Here is a 26,378-nt window from a genome sequence, read left to right on the forward strand (position 1 = left end):
GGGCTACATACCAAGAGAAAATGAGAATTGAATTAGGGTTGAAAGAATAACAAAAAAAACTGCTAAACATACCAATGCTTAAGCATATTCAAGAATAAGTCTGAAATGATCTTGAGATATAAATAACTATGAATGAGCCCAATCCAAAGACCATTGAAGTCAATGATAGTCTTTCCAGCAACTTCACTGAGTTTTGTATTAGGTCTTTTTCCTTAACTATAATCTCAGACAAGATTTCTTTTACCTCAAATTTGGTCATGAGAAATTGGAGATGTATAACCTCTTAGTGGCTACAGTAATCAAAACCACAGCCTGATCTCGCTGTGAGGAACAGCTGAATCTTACAACTAACTACTCAATCCCTTCAATCCACTCACCAGACCAGTCTGGGGCTGCGATTCCACTCCAAATCAAACCTTTACTCAGGTAAACTTAGTTTACATTTTATACTTCCAAGAAGATTTATGGAATCTGTTTCCTACTAATTTCCTTGGCTAGTGGCATGTGACCAGTGCAACATTCCATGGCATCTGCCCATTAAACCTGCTCACATTATACCAAAAGAGAATGATAAAGCTTATTAAATTGATTTTATTCATTTACAAAGGCAGTAAGCTAAACTTCACTCTGTTATACCCATGTAACTTCACTGGAATAAGTAGGATTTCACAGGTGAAAGAGAGAGAGCAGAATTTGGTGAAGTATTTTAAGAAACAGCTTTAGAATTTCCTAGGCCAATGGATGTATACAGAGATAGTACAGGTTAGTCAGTCATTTAATTTCTGTGATATAGAAAAATGATAGGTGGATTTTTAAATAGAACAAATAAAAATACCATACAAACTCAAATGTCAGTTTCTCCTTAAAGTTAATACCAACAGAAAAAATGTGGGCATTTGTTTACATCATAAAATCTATGCTGAAGAGAAGCCCCTAATAATAGCGATGGTATTGCAGGTCATACTGAGATGTATTGTTAGAAGTATGGGAAGTTTGCTTAGAACCTGTTGGTTCATTGCTTGGCTCAAGCCAGTACAGTTTCACTTTATAAGAACAAAGAGCAAAATTTGTTAGTCATCATCCAAAAAGTTTAAAAATATTTGAACCTTGCTTTTACTTTCTCTAACAGTATGCAAGATCGAAGGAACAAACTATGTCAAAATATTTTCGTCTTGAACATCTGCAAGAAGAATTTAACTTTGTTACTGAAGAAGAGATTAAAAAGTGTAAACGTTTCCAGCTGTTGCAGCTTAGGAACTCAGAGCCGTTCGATTTCTGCCATTTTCAGCAAATACCACTATATGATAGAGAGATACCAGATGCAGTCATTCAGGTATTTAATGTTTCCACTATGATCCTTGTTTCATGTTATATATGACAATCTGAGTTTAATATTAATCTCTGATTTTTCACGGTAGTTGAATTCAACTTTTCTCTTCCTATTTGATTTCTATATGCAGCAAGGACATGTGCAATCTTTTACATTATCATGATTTAATGCCTAAGAGCCAGATTCCAATGTCCTTATTCATGTTGAATAGCATTTCATTACTCAAGTAGTCCTTGTTGAGTTCAATGTTGTAAAGTGCTAGTCAGAGTAATGTGATCCTGAAATTTTAACACAATAAATTGGACAAAGTTGCTTCAGTCTCTAGGAAATAATTGCTTCTTGTGAACTTAACCCAAGTATAGATTCTGCTGCTAAGAAAAAATGAGGGCAAACACAGACACTTCTTGGGGTCCTGTTATATTAGCTATCTCTGAATGCTCCTTGATTACATTTTTTTAAATAAAAATATCCAGGGATGTCTTTTGTCCCCTCTAGCTCTTTCTGATACCAAATGAGTTCTAGGCAGCATTGGTAATTCTCCTTTAATACAACTGCCTTGGCTGGGATGATTTAGTTGGGGTTGGTCCTACTTTGACCAGGGGTTTGGACTAGATGACCTCCTGAGGTCTCTTCCAACCCTAATCTTCTGATTCTATGAACTGCCTGTTTTGTCCTGTGGTCCTTCTTTGATCATCAGTATTCTCTCTAGGATGCATGTATAAGTATGCATAACATAGATAGAATGCAACATGCAGTAAAGACAGTGGCCACAGAATGAGAACTTTGGAACAGTATTTCCTGTGCTCCCACAAGTATGGTTAATATCAGGAAGTGCTGGCATTATTTACTGATGATATTCAGCTGTTTATATCTTTTGACATCTTTAATGACTTCTCCACGTTGAGCCTCTCTGCATGCTCTCACAAAGTAAACTTGTGGCTTCATCTTCATTTTCTTCAGCTAAATATCTCGGGAAATACAGCCAGAGGAAAATCCTGCAGCGTCACTCCATCTCCTCTGTCTTCCTTCTTTACTCAGACATTCCATTTACCTCCTTTTCACTATTTCAGCTTCACCTTGGCTGAAATCCTTCTCCATGCTTTCATCTTCTCTCATCTTGATCCTCCCCAAGTTCCAGCTCTCCAAACTGCAAAATACCTTGGCTTATTTTCTTAAACGTACAGAGAATCATGTTTTCCTCTCAAATTTCTCCACTGGCTCCCTAGTTCATTGCAGTATTCATTTCAGAAGCGTTCTGCTTATTTTTAAAACCCTCCATAGATTGTTTCCAACTACCACCAGCTTTTTCTTTGTCTTTTCCCACCATCTCACAATGGGTGGTTCAATGATGTTTTTTTCTTTCCCTACTTCTCTTCCTTTGCCCTATGCTCAATTTGCATCAGTTTTTTTTCTCAGTGTTATCACACGGTCTCACTACTTTTAGTTCCAACACATTTTCCCCTGTAGTTCCTGTTTTCATAAAACTGCTTGCTGTATCTCTGCACCTCTTTGACTCTCCTTTTGTTTTCAGGTCATGTATGGGGAAACACATATTTCTCCTCTTGCCTATACATTTTAATTTCTCTTTCCCTCTGTTGTTGTTGTTAGTTACAACTTTGTGAAGTGTTTAGGGATACAACTTTGAGAGAATCCAGCAGAGATGTCATATTCTGGAACTTCTTTTAATTTCATCATAGTTTTTAAAAAGTTTAAATGCCTCTCTTCATTTTCTTTACAATTTTTTGAAAAGATCAGTATATGATCCAGGAAAATTACCTAATTCTATATTCAGGAATATGAAAGCCAATTAGAGAAGGATATATCAATGACAGATGTGGATCCTATTACTGCACAAAGGATTAGATCTGCCAACTTTATAAGGAAGGTATGACAAATATTGACATGACTGTATTGGCTATGAGAAAAATGACCAACATTTTCTTTTCAGAATCTGTAATGTGAATATAATACTTATTACAGTGTTGGATTGAAATATACTAGAAAATGAATAACAGTAGAATGTGCAGCAGCAGTCCAAACTTCATCACTAATGAGCCTAAAACCTTTTCTGAAGAGATGACTTCTGGAGCTGAGGCTCTATATCCATACAATCCTTGGCTTCCAGACTTTAAATAAGGGAGTCATTTGTGATGGTGTTTTTGGTGAGCTGGACACTTGTCCTCAATTGGACTGATACCACCAATTAATTTTGTATAGAATACTGAATAGCTATCAGATGGTGATGACTTCTGGTTCCTACCAGCCAGCACTGGAATTCAGCTGGTGACCTAGAGGTGAGGGGCACCATGTTCCATTACCAATGTCTGTCACTGCACTGTATGCACCAGCCGCAGAGTGACAATGACTAGGGCCCAGACCAAAGGCTCATGCCTGTAAGATGCTCAGTACTTCCTGGCATGTTGAGTCCTTTTAACTCTTATTGAAGTAATAGCACCTCAGCATTTTCAGAAGTAGAATTTAAGAAACTGATATTTTAGTAAATTATTCTGTTGCTGCCATACACAAAGTCCAGGAGTGGTGAGCAAATGTAAGTAATGGAGGCAGGGATACCCTAGAGAAGGTGGAGGGGGCTTTGAATCTTTTCTTCTCAGCTGGTTATAATGGGAGTATGTTTCACGACACTTTTGACTCTTTTGAAGATAAGGGGCAAGGATTTCTCCTCTGTTGTCCCAAGGGCACTTTTTCAGTGTCCAGACAAATTACTCGCCCTGAGTGTGGGGAGACGTTTTCTGTCCATTAGAATTATCATGTACGTTAATTCTGTGGGTGTAATTTTGTGCTGCAGATCTAAGAGGTACAGCACAAATCTCTCAACACAGGTTGTGGGAGGAAGGTGGCTTAATGCCACCTTTGTAGATTCCAGTCTGCTGCGGGGGCCAAAATGATCCCAGAATAACTAAGGAAATCTGGGGAAGCTGTCTAAGTTATCGTGGCTTCTTTAGGCTGCCACATGGTTTGCAACATAAGGAAGAACAGCAACAGAGGTATCTGTGATGTCTACACTACCTCACTTCCCTTCCATCGAATCTGCGACCTATTTGCTGGGGCTTGCAGTAGTGGATTTGCCAGGCAGTGTAAACTGCTTTAGAAGAATTCTGAACTGGGGGAATCCTCCCCTGGCCTGAACCGGGCACTGTAGCATGAAAGTGCCATAGTGGAGAATTCCTGCCTATATATTTACAAATATTAATTTTCATTTTAGAGATGTTATCTTTCATGAAAAACTCAATTATTTTTTGCAGATGAGAAAACTAATTTTAAAGCGACTTCTCAAAGTTAAGCACAAATTTAATTTAATGGATATTGTGAGCGATTATGAAGAAATTATATCTATGAGGTATAATTAAAAACTAAACTTTGAATTAATGAATGTATCAAAAGATTATGAATTTATGCAAGTGCATTACTTTATTAATGTAATATTTTACTTGGCACATTTGTAATACTATATGTTTTCAAATTGGTGTATGAGAATATAGCCACATGACTCTCACTGAGTTTCATGGATGTGACTTGGCTCAAAGTTAAAAAGAACATTTCAGTTGGTCCTTTTAAAAGTGATTAACAGTTTGCAGTATGAATTTTTGGATTTTTTTAATCGGTCAGAAAGGGAATAGGTAGAAAAATACAAAGAATGTTTTAATTGGTAATTTTTTTAATGTATGATTCTATTCTGAAAATGTTCTAGTTTTAGTATTGCCTAAACTTGCTAATCTCACTTCTGTGCAGGACTAGCCAGTTCATCATATTAACTTGCTTGGGGAATATCAAGTTTCATTTTTGGTCTCTATATCCTTTTTGGTATATATCCTCGGAGTTACTGTGTTAGGAATGCAGAATTGTATCTCAAATGGAGCCTAAACTTCAGAAAGTTTGCTTCTTTTGGAAAAACCAGGAATCCATAACATATGAGAAGATTCACATTTTTCAGGAATAGTTCCTATAATCTTTACGTTCTAAATTACATTTACATGAAAAGTGTCAAAAAGAATAATCTATAAATTGAAAATATTAAAAGTGGAAATCAAATTTAAGAAACAAAACAAAACTTGATGAGATTAAATGAATTCTCTTTGCGGTTCCTTCTTCATGAATCCATCAAGCAACATTTTAGAAGTGAGTCAGAATTATCAGCATGGAAAATTATCTTGATTCTGATCTCTTCCCTCAGCCTAAGACATTTTAGCTGCAGCTCTCTTCCTGAAAATACCAGAGGCAGTTCAAACTTGTCCTCAAGCCCTCTGACTTGGCCTACCCCTTCTACTTCTATGTTAGATTCTCTGCCTGTGGCGGGACAAACAGCAGCTGTTCAGTGCTCCCACATTATCCTTAGCATTTAAAGTAGAGTTTGGGGCAACAGTGAGTGAGACCTTCCCCATTTCCTTTAGGCTGAAATTTTTGAGGCTTTATTCTCCAAATGAGACCACCTGCTGAGCTCCTCTCAGTTTCTCACTCCTTGCATAACGACAGTGTGAGCCAGATAAGGAAAACCAGAGGCCAAGAGATGCTCTATCTCTTATAAGACCCTTCAGGAGCAATAGAAGCAGGACTCTACTATGATTGCTCACAACCAGCAGGTCTCATTCTGCCAAGGGAAGAAGCTCAGAGTTTAAATCATTAGTTGGGGCCTTTGCTTCTCACCACACCTAGGGGCAATGGAAAGGGAAGGTCAGTACTTTTCAGCTCCAAAGGGTCAGCAAACTGTATCAGTGGATCATTCTCATCAATCAAGGGCCCTTGGTGTGAAAGACTAGAACGCTCCAAAGTCCAGTCCATCTCTGAGGGGGAAAGTTCCAGGGTCCTATTCTCAGTTCTGTAGTGGATCCTGGAACACAAAACTCAAGTCTAAAATGCAGAAGTAATGCAGATTCTTTTCTATGCGAGGAAGATCACCGAAACTGTATCAGGGTTACCCGTGCAACAGTGACAACGAACAGATAAGTGGACTGGCTAAGCTGTCAGTGGATAGAATTTGCAATACTTCCCTGAACTAGGAAGTGTTTGAGGGATATCAAGAGAGGTGTACCTATCTGCATTAAGATTAAACCAAAGGCAAGGCTCTTCTAGACATGGGAAGCGGATCAAAGATCACTGGCTCACAGATATCAGAACCTTCTTCTCTATGCTTTCCTTTCTCTGCTGGCATGAAGGAGAATAATTCAGAAGATAAGGAGGGAAAACTGGTTATTCTTATAACCAAAGACCAGAGTATTTTGACTGAATGGAGATATTCCTGAAGTCTCCATTCAATTTTCCCAGGTGGCATAATCTCTGTGACAGAGCCTACTCTTGCATCCCAATCCAGACTACCTGAGCATGACAGTTCGGCTGTTGAGTAACAAGTCTTAAATAAGATGGGGATATTTTTCCAAAGTTAATCGCCCATAGTTATTCTATCCCCTTGATTTATGCAAGGTTTTGGACAGAATTCTTATATTACTTTCAATATAGAAATGTGAGCCTTAGGAAACCAAATGGTACAGCTCTTCTAGATTTCTTACAGAATGACATACAGCTAGGCCTGACATCCACTGTGACATCACAGGTCTGTCAGTATTAAGCAGTGTCGTAAACATAAGTGTATCCGAATCTCTGGTAGATCATCCAATGGTATCAAGATTCTTTAACATAGCATTTCTACATAAACCAACACTGACACCTATTATCTTCCTTATCTGGGATATGCTTATAGCACTAGAAACTTTCATAAACCATTCATTCATACTGATAGGTTCTAACTCTGGAAAACATCATCTTAATTCATTTTCTTCCACCCTATGCATCAGAACTTGAAAGCTTGCAAATCTCTGTACTTAGGTGGATTGAGTATTTTATCACTGAAACATAGAATCATAGAATCATAGAATATCAGGGTTGGAAGGGACCCCAGAAGGTCATCTAGTCCAACCCCCTGCTCAAAGCAGGACCAAGTCCCAGTTAAATCATCCCAGCTAGGGCTTTGTCAAGCCTGACCTTAAAAACCTCTAAGGAAGGAGATTCTACCACCTCCCTAGGTAACGCATTCCAGTGTTTCACCACCCTCTTAGTGAAAAAGTTTTTCCTAATATCCAATCTAAACCTCCCCCATTGCAACTTGAGACCATTACTCCTCGTTCTGTCATCTGCTACCATTGAGAACAGTCTAGAGCCATCCTCTTTGAAACCCCCTTTCAGGTAGTTGAAAGCAGCTATCAAATCCCCCCTCATTCTTCTCTTCTGCAGACTAAACAATCCCAGCTCCCTCAGCCTCTCCTCATAAGTCATGTGCTCTAGACCCCTAATCATTTTCGTTGCCCTTCGTTGTACTCTTTCCAATTTATCCACATCCTTCCTGTAGTGTGGGGCCCAAAACTGGACACAGTACTCCAGATGAGGCCTCACCAGTGTCGAATAGAGGGGAACGATCACGTCCCTCGATCTGCTCGCTATGCCCCTACTTATACAACCCAAAATGCCATTGGCCTTCTTGGCAACAAGGGCACACTGCTGACTCATATCCAGCTTCTCGTCCACTGTCACCCCTAGGTCCTTTTCCGCAGAACTGCTGCCGAGCCATTCGGTCCCTAGTCTGTAGCGGTGCATTGGATTCTTCCATCCTAAGTGCAGGACCCTGCATTTATCCTTATTGAACCTCATTAGATTTCTTTTGGCCCAATCCTCCAATTTGTCTAGGTCCTTCTGTATCCTATCCCTCCCCTCCAGCGTATCTACCACTCCTCCCAGTTTAGTATCATCCGCAAATTTGCTGAGAGTGCAATCCACACCATCCTCCAGATCATTTATGAAGATATTGAACAAAACGGGCCCCAGGACCGACCCCTGGGGCACTCCACTTGACACCGGCTGCCAACTAGACATGGAGCCATTGATCACTACCCGTTGAGCCCGACAATCTAGCCAGCTTTCTACCCACCTTATAGTGCATTCATCCAGCCCATACTTCCTTAACTTGCTGACAAGAATGCTGTGGGAGACCGTGTCAAAAGCTTTGCTAAAGTCAAGAAACAATACATCCACTGCTTTCCCTTCATCCACAGAACCAGTAATCTCATCATAAAAGGCGATTAGATTAGTCAGGCATGACCTTCCCTTGGTGAATCCATGCTGACTGTTCCTGATCACTTTCCTCTCCTCTAAGTGCTTCAGGATTGATTCTTTGAGGACCTGCTCCATGATTTTTCCAGGGACTGAGGTGAGGCTGACCGGCCTGTAGTTCCCAGGATCCTCCTTCTTCCCTTTTTTAAAGATGGGCACTACATTAGCCTTTTTCCAGTCATCCGGGACTTCCCCCGTTCGCCACGAGTTTTCAAAGATAATGGCCAAGGGCTCTGCAATCACAGCCGCCAATTCCTTCAGCACTCTCGGATGCAATTCGTCCGGCCCCATGGACTTGTGCACGTCCAGCTTTTCTAAATAGTCCCTAACCACCTCTATCTCTACAGAGGGCTGGCCATCTCTTCCCCATTTTGTGTTGCCCAGCACAGCAGTCTGGGAGCTGACCTTGTTAGTGAAAACAGAGGCAAAAAAAGCATTGAGTACATTAGCTTTTTCCACATCCTCTGTCACTAGCTTGCCTCCCTCATTCAGTAAGGGGCCCACACTTTCCTTGGCTTTCTTCTTGTTGCCAACATACCTGAAGAAACCCTTCTTGTTACTCTTGACATCTCTTGCTAGCTGCAGCTCCAGGTGCGATTTGGCCCTCCTGATATCTTTCCTACATGCCCGAGCAATATTTTATACTCTTCCCTGGTCATATGTCCAAGCTTCCACTTCTTGTAAGCTTCTTTTTTATGTTTAAGATCCGCTAGGATTTCACCATTAAGCCAAGCTGGTCGCCTGCCATATTTACTATTCTTTCGACTCATCGGGATGGTTTGTCCCTGTAACCTCAACAGGGATTCCTTGAAATACAGCCAGCTCTCCTGGACTCCCTTCCCTTTCATGTTAGTCCCCCAGGGGATCCTGGCCATCTGTTCCCTGAGGGAGTCAAAGTCTGGGAGTCACATACTTAGCCTTGATTACAAAAGAGATCAGAACCTACTCCACACTTTCCACAGTAACATTCTGTGTAGAAAGGGCATCAGGTACTTTAAATGAAATCTGTAAAGCTGTCACCTGCTCATCAATCAACACTTTTTTTAAGCACTACAAGCTTTACCTTCATTCTGTTGCAGAAATCTCCTTTGGCAGGAGGCTGTTCCAAATAGTGGTCCCCAAATGTTACTGATTTTAGGAAAGAGTGAAAACTCTTCTTTTGTCCTAATATCTGACTATATGGGGCTTGTAATGCACATTTCACTGTAGTTTCTAAATGCTTCCCAGGTGAATTAGATTTGCATGGTAAGGTCTGAAGTGGACTTTGTGGAGCCTTCATGTAGAGGACAATCATAGAAAGGTAACAAATTTTCCATTTTCTTAAATCATGTATAATAAAGGAAGATGTTTATATATAAAGCTGATTAAAACATTTTCAACTTTATCTAGCCAATTGAGGAATGCAGTTTTTAAGTTAGGTGAACGTAGAAGACATTTAAAGCCACAAAGAAAAGAGAGAAAAAAAGTTCCAGCGCAGACTGTTTCTGATGGAGATCTTAAGCTTCTTATCAGAGTATTGAGAGCTTATAACATTCCTTCAAGAAATCCATCAGTTACTAGGTAGGAAACTGTAGGAACAGAAGTTAGGGATGGTAAAAGCCTATTAGGTAATTTGGTACATCCTCCACGTAGTCCAGGATTGTTCCCTAGTGAATCTTTTCTAGAGTTTTGTCTAGTTTAGTTTCTACCATTTCCCTTGCAAGAGTATTCCCATAGTTTTATAGATCTCACTTAAAAGAAGAAACAATGTAACTGACCAAAAGTGCAGATTATAGGATTTGTTAGTTATTCAACTCCAATGAAATCTGTAAATTATCTGTAAGAAACAGTATGCTGTTGATAGTTCTATTATGTGTTTAATGCTGTTTATATTGACATGGAATTGTTTCAGCTATCCAGAATGCAGGGCTACTGTATAGTTATTGATGCATAAGTGTACAGATTTTTCTCCCCAGAAATGCACTTTTCTGCACTGTGATCAGGAACATAGGAATTGACATAGCACGTCAGACCATATGCTTTGATAGATGATGTAAAACCACCTTAGTATCAGCAATAACTTGCCCAGAAACATTCTACAGGATTGGGTCAGAATACTGTGCCATTTGCATGGCAGTCTCCCAAGTCCTGCTCCCAGCCCATGTATAAATGTCCAATCCAGCAGGAGTTTATGCAAGGAAGAATTCCACAAAGCAGCACTCTTTCATTTTGCACTCCTAGATGGTGATCTGGTGGAGTGCTCTACCTTCTACTCACAGGATGGAAAGTATGATGAGACTTCTTGTAATGGATTGATTGGTGGTTGATATGTTCAGCTCTTTTCTGGATACTGCTTAACTGGGATTGAACTAACTGTCTGCATCTAAGTATGAGCTGTCAGATATTGTACAGAAAGGAAAAAAAAGGAAGTCAACTAGGCTGGGACATTGTATGGTATCTGACAGAAAATGTTCTTAATTAGAAACTATAATTTGTTAGCTAGTTTTACTTATCAAGTAAAAGAAACACATTGTGTTGCTCATAATGTAACTTTTGACCCATATGCACTCTCTGGTAGTAATATTTTGTTTAATACTTTGCTTCTAAAATGAAGATCAGTTTGTAAGTCTCATAGAATTTAGTATTTTTTCATGACTGCAACTGAATGACTGCATCAGCTATTTTTTTACAAGTAGAGACTGTTGTCTTCACCCACTTAATATTTCCTTTAATGCTTTATGTAAAATTACTCATTTAAGTTTTAGAAGTATTCTTCTAGTAAGACTGGAAAATTAAGTGAAGCTTGCTCTGAAAAGGGTATTATTTGCAAGTTGGAACTAAATTTAAAAACATCACTTAAGTTTTATAATACAGCAAACAAAAACAGTTGCTATTTGTGTATTTATATTGGATGAGCACAATTTTCTTTCTAGCTACCACAAATATTAATCTAAATATTTTAACACACCAAGCCTAGTTTAAGAGCTACTGCATCACGAGAAACATTTTCATTTAAAAAAAGAAAAGGAGTACTTGTGGCACCTTAGAGACTAACAGATTTATTTGAGCATAAGCTTTCGTGAAAGCTTATGCTCAAATAAATTTGTTAGTCTCTAAGGTGCCACAAGTACTCCTTTTCTTTTTTGCGAATACAGACTAACACGGGTGCTACTCTGAAACCTATTTTCATTAAAGCTAACATACTGCTAGGGCATAAAGTAGGAAATGAAAGCATTTACAGAGCTACGAAAGCTTATGCTCAAATAAATTTGTTAGTCTCTAAGGTGCCACAAGTACTCCTTTTCTTTTCATGAAGACATTTGCTCTTTATTATACTTTATGGCTGAGCAAAGCAAGGTCTAACATTCCATGTGATGGCATTTCTGTTTGTATCTCTAAGGCATTAAGAAGGTGGATGGAATGTGGGGGGACACAAAGCCCCGGGCCTGAGGAGGAAAATGGGGGACAATGGTATGGGGGCCATGGGAGCCACACAGGTTGCTGGCATGAGGTGGGGAAGAGTGAGGTTGACACAGCGCCCCTGCCATGGTAAAGAAGGGGAAAATATGGGGAAGGAGAAATGAAGCAGTAGAGAGAGACCCTGCCATTTTGGAGAAGGCCTCTGGCAGAGAAGGAAGAACAGGGGACCCTTGTATGGGAACATGGGCAACACAGAGACCTTGGCATGTGGGGGAATGGGCACATTGACCCTCTGCATGTGGTGGAGGAGGGAATCGGAGGGGCACAATGAGCCCCTAGCATGTAGCAGTGGGGGGGGATACATAGAGACCATGGCATGAGGGAGAAAAGTGTTGGAGGCAGGTTGCTTGGAGTCCCTGAAATAGGGATGGGAAGGTGGCTCACAGGGAGCTTGTTGAAGGTGCGGGGGAAATGGAGGAATGAAAGGAGGCCCTGGTATGTGTAATGTGTTCGGCCTACAAAAGTAACAAATTGTGCAATCCTTTTGTTTATTTGGAGTTCAGCTGCATAATGAAAGACTAATTCAGTGTATAAACGTGTAGGAACGGTTTGTGAGAGTACAGATGTCTAGCATAATGGTTGCCAAATCCAATCAAATTCTTGTGCAGTTTAGAGCTCTTGTTTATCTGAAACAAAGAAAAAGTAAATTCCTTGAAAGAGTATGCATCTAAGAATGGGTGCCTCATTCCAAACTTGCTATGCAAATAATTAGCATTACAAAACAACAGTCTATAAGTTTCATGCAATCGGACATTGTTTGCAATAGTGGATAGGCTGATTCCTTTACAGAATGCAAATCATATTTAGCAACAATAATTAAATTAGAGATGGTTTATTCATTATTTCATCCATGGTATATTACAATACTCCAAATGTAAAGAAAAAATTCACTGTGGTTCTGAGATTAGTGTGAAAATAAAACAAAACTACAACATGAAAGAGACTGAGCAATAGCTTAACGCGCCCAAAAATAATTTATGAAAATTTCAGTCAAGGAGACGTGAGAGTCCATGTAGGAGCTAAAATGTGGAAATTGTGTCCCTGAGAGAGACAGCTTCACCAGCTGCTCCTAAATGCAGGATCAAAAGCTGCCAAGTGTTGGGAGGGGGGGACATTCAGATTGGGTCTTTGGGCTGAAGTTATTTTGCCTAAAAACTGCATGAAGTTTAACATGTTATCAAAGGACTTTATAATTAATAGAAATGAATTATCATAGTCTGAGGGATAACTATGCTTCTGTGGAAGCTGGGCTGGCTGGAGAAGCAGACCAGCAGGGGTGCCATTTAAGGAGGGTGAAGGGGCCCTCTTTTCCCCCTGAGTTTCTAACTACGTTATAATTTTACAAACAGGCATGGTGCTGGGGGTGTTTGTGGAAACTATAGCCACCCCAAAATTGCCTTTGCTCCCCTGTATCCACTCCTCCCAGAGCTGGGTGCCCAGCCCGCAGCAGTTGCTCTCCGGTTGCCCAGCTCCCATCACCCTTCCCACACTCCCCCAACAGACACTCTCTCTCACACACACAGGCTCTCTTACACACTCCCAAAGAAGTCTCCCTTTCTTTGGGATGCTGATCCATGGCTGGTGCAGCACGGGGGAAGCTCACCTGATGCAAGAGGTGGCTATGCCCTAGTGGGTCTCCGATGGGGTTGGGGAACAGGTAGCCTGTCTGTGCTGGTGCCTCTGGCTCAGGAGGGGGAGCTGCGGCTGCTGCTGTACTGAACAAGTTCCACTTAGAGACAGGCGCTGACACACTCAGGCACACACACAGTCTGTCCCTCTCTCTCTCTCTTTCTCTCTCTCTCACACACACGCACACATTCTCTAACACACAATATTATTATTCTTATTGTTACTTCTTGTTACTTCCTGTCAAAATGTGCAGTGCACATATATTCTCTAATTTTATTCTTTCAGGATTATAGTACTGTTATTTTAGTTTTTGTCTGGTCTGTGCATTTCATAATTTTATTTCTCTCTTATGCTTAAATTTAATTCTTTGAGTAGTGAGTTCTAAAATGCCTAATCTGTCCTGGCTGGAGTATCGTTATTACTTTATTACCATATTGTGCTTTGTCAGTCATTATTTAAAGTGGTACAATCAAATAATAGTATCCTTCTAGGATGTAAATTTAGTTTATACTCATCTTAGCAGGGCCAATTTAAAATCAATTAGCTAAACACATAACTATAGATACTGTGGAGATGGTCACTTATTTTCAAATTGTATTTTTAATTATATCTGTAAAATAGCTTAAAATTTGTACAAAAACAAACGTGGTTCCAAGTCTGATTCTAATAGTAATGATAGAGTCAGACGTTAGTGAGTCATGTCCATGATTGTGATTGGTAAACATAAATGCCAAAACAATTAGAAAAATAAAATCTCATTCTTAATAAAAGAGAAAAATATTGCATTTATTAAAATTAAGTAAATGTGGTTTTAGTAGAATGAAAAACTATAGACTAAAATGGAATAGATAATGGCAGTAACAGAGTGTGTCTGTTAGAGAAAGTAAGCAGATTTTAAGCAGATTTTATTTATTTTTACTTATCTCTACGAAAGACAGTGTACCAAAGTATCAAACTTGTGTTTCTGGTATCTGTGTTAAGGCTCCAAAACTGATACCGCAAGGCTTGGGATTGTGAATATCTTGCTGTATTATCTCCTGATCGTTGTAAATTTACATATAAATTTAAAATATGGCTTTAATTGGTGTTGTATATATTTTTTTCTTTCTTTAAACAGAAAGTAGATACAGTGCTCCTGTCAGCTAATTTCTAAATTGTTATCTGCAAATAAAACCTAGAATTTTCAGGTGCCTAAGCAGCCCCTGGAATCATTGTTAAGGTTGCCCCCTGCCCCCAAAAGCTGAAATGGAACCCCTGCAGACCAGGCACCCCAGTTCCGTGGCAGCACCTGGAGGCATAATGTGTTCAGACTGAAATGATTTCAGTGGGATTTGGACTGGAACAATGGAGTGACTGCATGATCAGGCCCATAGTTTTAGACATTTCTTCATTTTAGGGATTTATGTTTTGATTTGTGTTACGGATTTGTTAGCTGTTCTTTATAAGTATGTATAGCATCTGTAAATAGTAAACTAATTATCTGTAGCATCGGTAAATGATGAACTAATACAAGCAATTGCCGTGTAGATTAAAAGGAAAAGCTGGTTGAAATGTCTATGTCATTCCTGTTTTATATCTAAAGACCAGCAGGTGTTCATTCGCCAGCATATGCAATTAATCAGCTGTCCCGGAGTAGACATCTACTATCAGGCAAGTCATCATACACATCTGATCCTCTAAGTGAGGTAAATAACTTAAATTACTTAAACAACAACAAAAAAACCCAAAGAGTGAATCATTTTGTATTATTTAAAAGTAGGGCTGTCGATTAATCACAGTAAACTCGTGCGATTAACTCAAAAATGAATCGCAATTTAAAAAATTAATCGCGATTAATCGCACTGTTAAACAATAGAATATCAATTGAAATTTATTAAATATTTTGGATGTTTTTCTACATTTTCAAATATATTAATTTGTGTTGCAACACAGAATACAAAGTGTACAGTGCTCACTTTATATTATTATTTTTATTACAAATATTTGCACTGTAAAAATGATAAAAGAAATAGTATTTTTCAGTTAACCTCATACAAGTACTATAGTGCAATCTCTTTATTGTGAAAGCGTAACTAACAAATGTAGATTTTTTGTTACATCACTGGACTCAAAAGCAAAACAATGTAAAACTTTAGAACCTACAAGTCCACTCAGTCCTACTTCTTGTTCAGCCAATCACTAAGACAAACACATTTGTTTACATTTATAGGAGATACTGCTGTCTGCTTCTTACATACAGTGTCACCTGAAAGTCAGAACAGTCATTTGCATGGGACTTTTGTAGCCAGCATTGCAAGATATCTACGAGCCAGATATGCTAAACATTTGAATGCCCCTTCATGCTTTGGCCACCATTCCAGATAACATGCTTCCATGCTGGGGATGCTCATTAAAAAAATAATGCATTAATTAAATTTGTGACTGAACTCTTTGGGGGAGAATTGTATGTCTCGTGTTCTGTTTTACCCGAGTTCTGCCATATATTTCATGTTATGGCAGTCTCAGATGATGACCCAGCACATGTTCTTTTGAAGAACACTTTCACTGCAGATTTGACAAAATGCAAAGAAGGTACCAATGTGAGATTTCGAAGGATAGCTACAGCATTCAACCCAAGGTTTAAGAATCTGAAGTGCCATCCAAAATCTTAGAGGGATGAGGTGTGGAGCATGCTTTCAGAAGTCTTAAAAGAGCAACACTCAGATGCGGAAACTACAGAACCCAAACCACCAAAAAAAGAAAATAAACCTTCTCCTGGTGGCATCTGACTCAGAGGATGAAAATGAACATGTGTCAGTTGGTCCGCTCTGCTTTGGATCATTATCGAGCAGACCCAGTCATCAGCATGGACGCATGTCCTCTGCAATGATGGTTAAAGCATGAAGGGACATATGAGTCTTTAGCGTATATGGCATGTAAATATCTTGCACCGCCAGCTACAACAGTGCCATGAGAACACTTGTTCTCACTTTCAGGTGACATTGTAAACAAGAAGCAGGCAGCGTTATCTCCTGCAAATTGTAACCAAACTTGTTTGTCTGAGTGATTGGCTGAAGTAGGACTGAGTGGACTTGTAGGCTCTAAAGTTTTACATTGTTTTATTTTTTTGTACATAATTCTAAATTTGTAAATTCAACTTTCATGATAAAGAGATTGTATTACAGTACTTTTATTAGGTGAATTGAAAAATACTATTTTTTGGTTTTTACCGTGCAAATATTTGTAATAAAAATAAATATAAAGTGAGCACTGTACACTTTGTATTCTGTGTTGTAATTGAAATCAATATATTTGAAAATGTAGAAAACATCCAAAAATATTTAAAGAAATGGTATTCTATTATTGCTTAACATCACGATTAATTGCAATTAATTTTTTTAATCGTGCGATTAATCGCAATTCATTTTTTAATCGCTTGACAGCCCTATTTAAAAGGCATGACAAAGGCCTCAAACGGTATTTTGACAATGGATAAGAGGGCAAATTTTACTTTCTTTATTGTAACCGTATCTGCTGTGTCAATATTTATTTAAATTGTCCCTCAACAATATATTGATTTGGGACAAAATTCCCCTTGATATTTAAGAATTTGTTCTTATTCTTTAAAAAGTTCTCCAACCCTTTGTTCTGTTACAGCTTGTTTTTGCTTCAGTAACTCTGGTATTTTGAGGGCTTTCAGTTTCATTATTATAGTTAAATATATATGTTTATGGTAATTTCTCAAAATGCAAATTTTCTGATTTTGGACAGCAGTAGCTTCCAACCTTTTCAGTCTGAGAAATGAATATTATTTCAAATAGGTCAAGGGCCACAATCAACATTTTTGGGCTCTCTGTTCTGCTCAGTCTAAAGGGAGCAGAACCACCTGTAGATCCCATGCTGGGGATTTCCCCAACATGGGGTTAGTCCCAGTGGGCATAATCAGAGAAATCATAAATGGCTTCTGTGTCTCCTTTCCCACAGCCCTTGTCACGGGCATTTCAGTGTTAGGAAGGGGTATGCTGGGGTTGAGAGGAAGAATGATCAGAGTGCATTGTGGTCTGGCTATTGCATGGGAGGGCCTGTGGATACCATAACTACCAGATGCTGTCTGCTCTAATCAATGCTGAGACAAAGCAAATAATTAGCGTGTGATAACTAGCTGTTAGTTCTCAAATTCTCTTTCTTTTCTTTTCTTCTGGGCTGCACTTGATGGCTGTTTATGGGAAGGAGAGAAGAAGGAGAGCCATTCTTTACTAAGTGCTCCCCTAGTCTCAGGCAATGCCAGCTGAATTCCTATCCTGCCCTCCCTGGGGCTCCCATAGTCCAGTAGGAAAGCAGGCAAATGGCATAGCCAGACTACTCTTGCTTCCTCCTATGATGCAGCAGGTGGCCACCAGGGGAACTGCTAAGCAACTGCAGCAGGGAAGGGATAGAGCTCCAAGTGCCCCCTACTGCCCCCCCGTCTTATGAGGTCAATTCAAACACTGCAGTTTAAAAGTTTTAGGATGCAACTCAGAGAACACATTTCCTATTAAGAATGAAATACATATTTTCTTCTTAACACCCACCATTCAGGGCCACAGTTTAGAGCCTCCAAGGCCACAGGTTGGGCCCCACTGATGTATAATGATGACTCTAAATTTAAATTAATATTAAAAACTAATTTTCAGAAATCTTAGAAGAAGATGAAAATTAGACTGTGTTTGGGAGACTTTCAGTCTTGTAGAACCCAATAACCTGTAAGTCTTAATATATCATAAGATTTGGAATCATATCTTAATATAAATTCTAGAGATAAGGGTCATCTTTCATGCGGGTATCATTATATGTAATGAGCAACTGTTACCTAAAAATAAATAGCACTTGACCAGATGTATCATTTATCAGTCACTAATGTACTGAGTAAATAAGCTGATTATTTTCCATGTGTTATTCACCAGGGAGCTGGACTTTAATGAATAAAATTTTCTTAGTTGCTACTTGCTTGCAGGTAACCACAGTCTCCCTGTTGCTGTCATCCTAGACACTCTGCTATATCGCTAGGCTTGACAGAATTCAATTTTGTATTCATTGGTAATTTTGATGGATAATGTCGATATTTATTTTAAGTATTTTTTTATTTTTATCAATTTAGATTTTCAGACCCCTGCAAAATTGAGTTTTAAGTGATTTTTAAAAATTTTTGCTATTTAAATTTTAACAATTGTTAGAAAGTATAGTGGGTCAGCCAATAATTATTTAATGACAGTAGACAGTGAGATTCAAAATAATAAAGTTTTCAAATCGTTAAGCACACACTAACATCACATGTCAAAATATAAAAGTATCCTTAAATCAAACGCTAATAAGTTCTCAAACAGCATTTTTCTTGCTTTGCCTACCTGCAAATTTTAATTATCAATAGAAATATTTTTTCATTGGTTTCTGTGTGTATGGTGAAATTGACCTTTACCCACATTTATCAGTAAAAATCTGATCTTTCTAAAGTCATATGTATCATTGATGTCAAGACATATAATATAAAATATTAAATCTACAAGATTAAATTCAACAAAGACAAGTGCTAAGTAAGGAAAAAATCAAATGTAAACTATATAATGGGGAATAACTGACTAACTGGTAGTACTGCTGAGAAGAATCTGGGGGTTATAGTGGATCACAAATTGAATATGAGCCAACAATGTGATGCAATTGTGAAAAAGGCTAATATCGCTCTGGGGTGTATTAACAGGAGTGTTGTATATAAGACAGGGAAGGTAATTGTCTGCTCTGCTTGGCCCTGGTGAGCTCTCAGCTGAAGTGCTGTGTCCAGAACTGGATGCCACACTTTATGAAAGATTGCATGAATTGGAGAGAGTCCAGAGAGCAACAAAAATGATAAAAATACTCCCAGGGGAATTCTGCATCAAAATATTAAAAATTCTACAAAATTCTATTTGTCAAAATAACACTATATAATCACATCAGTTTCAATTATTTTGGTAAAGTATTTCAAAATACTTGTCAGCAAGTATGTCTGTAACAATACAAACACAACAAATTCCCCCAGGAGCAGAGAGTTAAAGAAACCCCTACGACAACCCAGTTCCGGCTTCTCTATCCCCCTCGCAAACCCAGCCATGGGCTCCCCCACCCACTTAGACACTCACTCCCCCCCAGCCCAGCTGCAGGCCCCTCCCCAGGCCCAGACACTCACACCCCTTCCCTCCAGAGGCCAGCTGTGGACTGCTCCTACCCGCCCCAGGCTCAGACACTCACAAACCCTACCCTCCTAAAGCCCAGGGATCCAGATGGAGAAACAGTCTGATGCTGGGTCACGAGCTTACCGGAGTTTTCTGTGTGCTGCTGCCTCCTTCCTTCAGTGTGTGCAAGGAATTGCAGCTTCTGGGAACCCTCCAGTTTGCTCCCCCTTCCTGCAGCCTCGTGAGCTGGGCTCTGCTGGGTCCAGCAGTCCCTAGTGGGAGCCAATATTTCTACAGCCCATTTCTCTAGGGAAAAAAGAAAATTCTGTGTGCACAACATTAATTTCTGCAAAATTCTGAATTACGCAATGGTGCAGAATTCCCCGAGGAGTATAAACCATGTAGAAAACCTGACCTTTAAAAAAACTGGGCATGCTTACTCTTGAGAAAAGACTGATGTGGGATCTGATAACAGTCTGCAAGTATGTTCAGAGCTGTTACAAAGAGGATGGTGAACAATTGTTCTCCATGTCCACTGAAGGTAGCGCAAGAAGTAATTGTCTTAATCTGCAGCAAGGAGGATTTAGGTTAGATATTAGGGAAAACTTTATAAGGGTAGTTAAGTTCTGGAATAGGTTGCCAAGGGAGGTTGTGGAATCTTGTCACTGGAGGTTTTTAAGAACAGGTTAGACAGACATCTGTCAGGGATAGTCTAGGGGTTTACTTGGTCCTGCTTCAGCACAGGGGGCTGGACTTGATGACCTCTTGAGGTCCCTACATTTTTATTATTCTATAAGATGACGTAGAAATAAAACAAAGCAGTACAAATCTAATAAAGTGTATGATTTTTGTGTTTTAGGTGAGTGTGCGTCCATTTGTAGAAGTTTCTTTCCAGCACACAGTTTATCAAACTAGCACTGCAGATGGATCTCATCCATGCTGGAATGAAGAACTTCAAGTGGATTTTATGTAAGTTGGTCACATACTTCTCCATGAAAAATGTACAAGAAAATAAAAGTATTTGAATGCTCCAGTGAAGGAGTCAAAGTTTCCCATGGTTAGGTGGTTATATTTTGTTTCAAAAGTATTTTAAAGTTTTTCATTTAGGCTGCTGAACTCATCTGCCTTTCCGTATCTGTGTATAAGAGTTGGAGATGCAGTAGGAGGATTGAATGATTTAGGACAGTGCTTTTCAACTTTATTTCATTTGCAGACCCTTAAAAAATTTAGAATGGAGGTGCGGACCCTTTTGGAAATCTTAGAAATTGTCTGCAGACCTCCAGGGGTCCCCAGTCCACAGATTGAAAACTACGTATTCATGACCCTGAGGCTACGAACTGATGGTTTAGGACATTAGGAATGGGATACATTGTTTTTTCATCTCTAGGCCATGTTTTTAAACCAGCTAAGTCAGTAGTGACTAAAAGTTATAACCATCCAGTGGCCACTTGTCCGTTCGTTCGTTGGCATCTTCACTGAGTACAACAGACTACAAAAATGCACAAACCAAGTAAAAGAAGTAATGGAGAAGATAGGTTTGAGATACAATGAAAAGAAATGTAAAATCATGTTAACGGGGACTATAGGGACACAAATCAAAACTGGAGAAGGTGGACAATTTTACGTATCTTGGAAGTACCATCAGCCAAGATGATACTAGTTCCAAGGAAATAAGAAGAAGAATCAGGAAGGCAAACACTGCATTTGGAAGAGTCAAAAACATCTGGCAACTCAAAAACATCTCCCTCAAGACAAAACTGAATATATACAAATTGTTATTGTAATTGTTATATATACTAATTGTAATTGTTATCGCCATCGTAACATATAGCAGTGAGACATGGCAACTTACCAAGAAAGATGGATGCATTTCATCACAAATGTCTGAGATGAATATTGGGAATAACATATAGAGATAGGAAGACAAATGAAGAAGTCAGAAAACTTACTGGACAAGGTACCATCTCACAAATAATCTACAAAAGAAGACATCACTGGCTGTGACATGCTGAGAATGGAAAAAGAACGCTTACCAAATACCACGCTTGAATGGAGGCCAGAAAAAGCAAGAAGAAAGAGAGGAAGACCGCAGATAACATGGAAACAAACAGTTCTGAACAACATCAAGCACCTTAACATGAAATGGGAAGATTTGGAGAGAAGGGCAGTTGATAGGCAAGGATGGCAAATGTGGGTAGCCCAATGTGCAGCAAAGCACGGGATGGACTAAGGTCTAAGTTGCCACTTGTCTGTTTGAATTGAGTCGGAATAATGGCTCTCAAACCTCCCCTTCTCCCAATTTAGGGCATATATCGGGAATAGGGAGGGTATGGAATGGAGTGGACCCAATATGAGGAATGTGGCTGGAATGCTGTAGTTGCTCTGTTTTGTGCCAATGTAACAACCATAAAGACTGTTATAAACTGGCACAATTTTAGAACTACCCTGGGAGCTGAGAACTAGAATTAGGGAGGTGTGCAAAGGCAGTTTAAAACCACCTGTTTCCCACTTGGAAGAACGAAGAATCTGCCTCTGTATCTTCTGTTCGTTTATGTGAGCTTTCATTCAGTTGGTGCTCTGAAATATGTGAAAGAGTAGAAAATTTACTAAACATGGTTTAGAAAATATGAGATAGAAGTCAGTGAAAATACAGCCGTTTACACCAAAATGAGGATCTGGCACAGTTTATCTGACTAAATACCTATTGACCCAGTAATTAGAGAAACAAAATATGCTTGGTCAAATTCGTCCCGGTGGGTAACTCCTTCAAAGTCAGTGGAGTTAAACTGGAGTGAAATTTGTCTTTTGATTTTTAGTGGCGAACATACCAATTTAGTTTTCCTTTAAAAATGTTTATGGTTCTGTAATATTTGAAGTAAATTACTGCCAAAAGTGATTGTGTTGTTTTTTAAAAAAAATGATAAAGCTCTCTGATATACAATATCTAATTAAAACTAAAAGATTCTGTTCTTAATTACAGATCACCAGGACATGACTATAGCTTTTCAGGACTGTCTAAAATAAAAGACAATATATATGTCAACATTTTTGATGAAGTTAGGGTGGAAAAACATGAGGTAAATTGTATAAAAAACAACTGATTTTTATTACATTTTTTTTATGTTTGAAAACTATAACCATGTACATATCTCAGCTTCTTGTTTTCTTAACGAAAGAAACTCTATGTACTATTGTTTTCCAATTTTGTATAAATTCAGTTTTTAATTTAATTAAAAGCATACTAGAAATGTCACAACCAACCACTGTTGTCATTTGGGCCAAATTCTGTGGGGCATTTGTAAAGGCCTGTGGAATCTCTTGTTAATAGATTTTAAGGACAAGAGTCCATAACGATCATCTAAACTATAGCAGGTGTGGAAAATGTTTTTATTTTCTGGAAAGAAAGATAGTAAGCAAGAAAGAAACATTTTGATGAAGAGTTGAAAACTGAACATTTTGATTCAGAAATGCCACTCTGATGTCTCATTGGGTTTGTAGTTCGGGTGTCTCAGTCCACCATCTCCTTTATGGGAAAGCCTCCTTGGCCAGACTACATCTCCCACAACTCATTGTGGGACTCCTTGTTGAACTATCAAAGTGCATCATGGGAATCTCCATCTGTAATGCCTCATGGGAGATGTAGTCTAGCTGAAGAACCCAACCCATAGAGGAGAACGGAGGCATGAGGCAGTTGAACTACAATTTCTGTGAAGTACTCTATCAATGTTTCTAAATTAAAAATTTTCTCTTTCAGCAGGTTTCAGAGTAGCAGCCATGTTAGTCTGTATTTGCAAAAAGAAAAGGAGTACTTGTGGCACCTTAGAGACTGAACAAATTTATTTGAGCATAAGCTTTCGTGAGCTACAGCTCACATCATCGGATGCATTCAGTGGAAAATACAGTGGGGAGATGTATATACATAGAGAACATGAAACAATGGGTGTTACCCTACACACTATAACCAGAGTGATCACTTAAGGTGAGCTATTACCAGCGGGAGAGCGGGGGTGGGAGGGGGGAACCTTTTGTAGCGATAATCAAGGTGGGCCATTTCCAGCAGTTGACAAGAACGTCTGAGGAATGGTGTGGGGTGGGGAATAAACATGGGGAAATAGTTTTACTTTGTGTAATGATCCATCCACTTCCAGTCTCTATTCAAGCCTATCCAGTTTGCAAATTAATTCCAATTCAGCAGTCAGAATTAATTTGCAAACTGGATACAATTAACTTAGGCTTGAATAGAGACTGGGAGTGGATGGATCATTACACAAAGTAAAATTATTTCCCCATGTTTATTCCCCACCCCACACCTCCCACCGTTCCTCAGACGTTCTTGCCAACTGCTGGAAATGGCCCACCTTTATTTATCACTACAAAAGGTTCCCCCCGCCCCGCTCTTCCACTGGTAATAGCTCACCTAAGTGATCACTCTGGTTACAGTGTGTATGGTAACACCCATTATTTCATGTTCTCTATATATATAAATCTCCCCACTGTATTTTCCACTGAATGCATCCAATGAAGTGAGCTGTAGCTCACGAAAGCTTATGCTCAAATAAATTTGTTAGTCTCTAAGGTGCCACAAGTACTCCTTTTCTCTTTCAGCAGAAATTTTTCTGTTTCTGGGTGTTGTTTAACAAAAAGTCAAAATTTTCATGGAAAGCGGATGCTTGTGTGGAAAAATTTAGTTTAATTGACTATAGTTTTTGATGAAATTTTTTTGACTAGCCTTACTCTATGCTGACTTCCTGCATAACAAAAGCTATAACTTCTGTTTGAGCTAGAGCGTATATTTTAGAAAGACATAAAATTTCATTTTAGGCATCAAGTGAAGGGGAATCTACCTCATCCATTGGTAAATTGTTCCAATAGTTAATTACTTCCACTGTTACATTTTTGCACCTTATTTCCAGGTGGAATTTCTCTGGCTTCATCTTCTAACCATTGGCTCTTGTTATACTTCTGTCTGCTAGCTTAAAGAGCCCACTAGTATCTTCTCTCTGTTTAGGTACTTATAGGGTGTGATCAACTCATGATAAGGGTAAAGACAGGTAAATGGAGTTTACCACTTCTCATTTGGGTAATACGGAGTTTAGCTTCTTAGTTTATCCACTTCTTTTATTACATTACACCACTGAATCATGTCTTAACTTTCTCCGTAATAAGCTAAATAAATTGAGCTTCTTAAGTCTCTCGCTAGAAAGCATGTTTTTCTGACTTTGAATTATTCTTGTGGCTCTTTTCTGAACCTTCTCCAATTCTCTTATATTACAAAATTATTTTTATGCAACACACACATTTTTCATCAACAGCTTAATGGTTATCACGTATTGTTTTATTAAAACAAGACACATGCTGAAATTTATGATGCAATGACTACTACTTAAACTTTTACTCTAATGGACAGTGAATATACCTTACACATTATGGCTCATTTCATATGGAGATTTTCTATAGAACTTCCTGCTCCTACAATTTTATTTTTATTGTTGCCTTTGAAGGCAATAACATTTGGGTGGATTCTTGAGAAATGCAGCATAGTTTAGAAAGTAGGACCTGTGGTATAAACAATTGGTTTATATATTCTTGATAATAAGATGTATCTGGTTTTTGAGCAGTTAGCAATAATTTTTTATCACAATGAAATTCTTTAAGCCACTTCCTGTAACATGACCCAGTGCAATGCTCCAGATGTTATCATCATAGACAGTTTTGTCATCTGGAATGAAATTGCTAATAAGAAAAGTTTAACTGTCAGATGTACTGTATATAAGAACAAGTAGTCACACTGCTAGCTTTCTGATTACTTCCTTATTAGCTCATCTACAGGCCCCATTCCTGTAAGTAGTTGTGCTAGTGTGGCCCCCTGTATCAGCATGTATATCACTGACTTTGGTGGCACAGAGGCAGTGCAATATTTGCTTGCATGCTAGGGTCTCAGTGAGCAATAGATTTGTAAAATTGTAATAATTTAAGAAAATTATACCCACTTCTGTGACACATACAAGAAAATAGCTAAGTCATCTACTTATCTATTTAATATATTTATCTTCTGAATGAACTGCTGGAGGGAGAGTGTTGAATGCTGGGAGGAAGAGGCATAAAGACATTGGAAATGAAACAGAGAATTAGCATCCCGCAAACTGGGCATCATTTTCATCTCTCTCCGTTCCCTTCACCTTGTTTCTAGGCTGTGTCAAAATCCTGTCACTTCTTTCTTCATAACATTTCTAAGATCTGATCTTTTCTTTCTGTCTGCTCAGCTGAAACTCTTGCCAAAGCCCTCATTTTCAGTCTAGATGACAGCAACCACCTCCTCCACACCTGCATCACTATTCCCTAATCTGTTCAAACGGCAACTGACACAGGGGAATCCTTACATGGTGTAGTGCCAGTATAGGCAGATGCACACTGCCTGTTCCACTACTTTCTAGATAGGGGTCGGGGAAGAAATACTCCAGCGTGGAAAGAGGTGGAGTTGGGCAGACCACAAAGCACTCTTTATGATCCTCATCTGGTACAGTAGTCTCTATGGGACTGTTACTGCCGGCATAATTTAGAGCAGTCCTTAGGGTGCTCTAAGTTATGTTAGTGGCCATTTTGGTGCAGCATTGGGGAAGTGGAGCTTTCCTTAGATATGCTGAGTGTTAACTGGGCATAGTTGTGGATTGAGCCCATGA

General features: G+C 38.9%; 1 protein-coding gene and 1 long non-coding RNA gene across 5 annotated transcripts in view; one reads left to right on the top strand and one right to left on the bottom strand.

Moving 5' to 3' along the window:
* Positions 1-26,378, top strand: part of CC2D2B (coiled-coil and C2 domain containing 2B) — a 106,125-nt gene that overhangs the window by 55,374 nt on the left and 24,373 nt on the right. The window contains 7 exon segments of the mRNA XM_043518285.1: positions 1,130-1,333; positions 3,123-3,215; positions 4,594-4,688; positions 9,836-10,006; positions 15,117-15,219; positions 20,558-20,667; positions 22,679-22,775. Of these exon segments, the coding sequence (XP_043374220.1) occupies positions 1,130-1,333; positions 3,123-3,215; positions 4,594-4,688; positions 9,836-10,006; positions 15,117-15,219; positions 20,558-20,667; positions 22,679-22,775 (873 nt within the window).
* Positions 1-26,378, bottom strand: part of LOC119858272 — a 44,292-nt gene that overhangs the window by 8,221 nt on the left and 9,693 nt on the right. For 2 of the 4 annotated variants that reach the window (XR_006282565.1, XR_006282566.1), the window contains 2 exons: positions 19,843-20,004; positions 9,988-12,531 (listed from right to left, as the gene is read on the bottom strand). This is a non-coding gene — a long non-coding RNA (uncharacterized LOC119858272). Of the gene's footprint in view, positions 1-9,987; positions 12,532-19,842; positions 20,005-26,378 lie in introns of those variants that run through there. The other 2 variants (XR_005293846.2, XR_006282567.1) reach the window with 1 other exon arrangement.

This window comes from Dermochelys coriacea, chromosome 7, assembly GCF_009764565.3.
Source record: "Dermochelys coriacea isolate rDerCor1 chromosome 7, rDerCor1.pri.v4, whole genome shotgun sequence".
NCBI classification, from domain to species: domain Eukaryota; kingdom Metazoa; phylum Chordata; order Testudines; family Dermochelyidae; genus Dermochelys; species Dermochelys coriacea.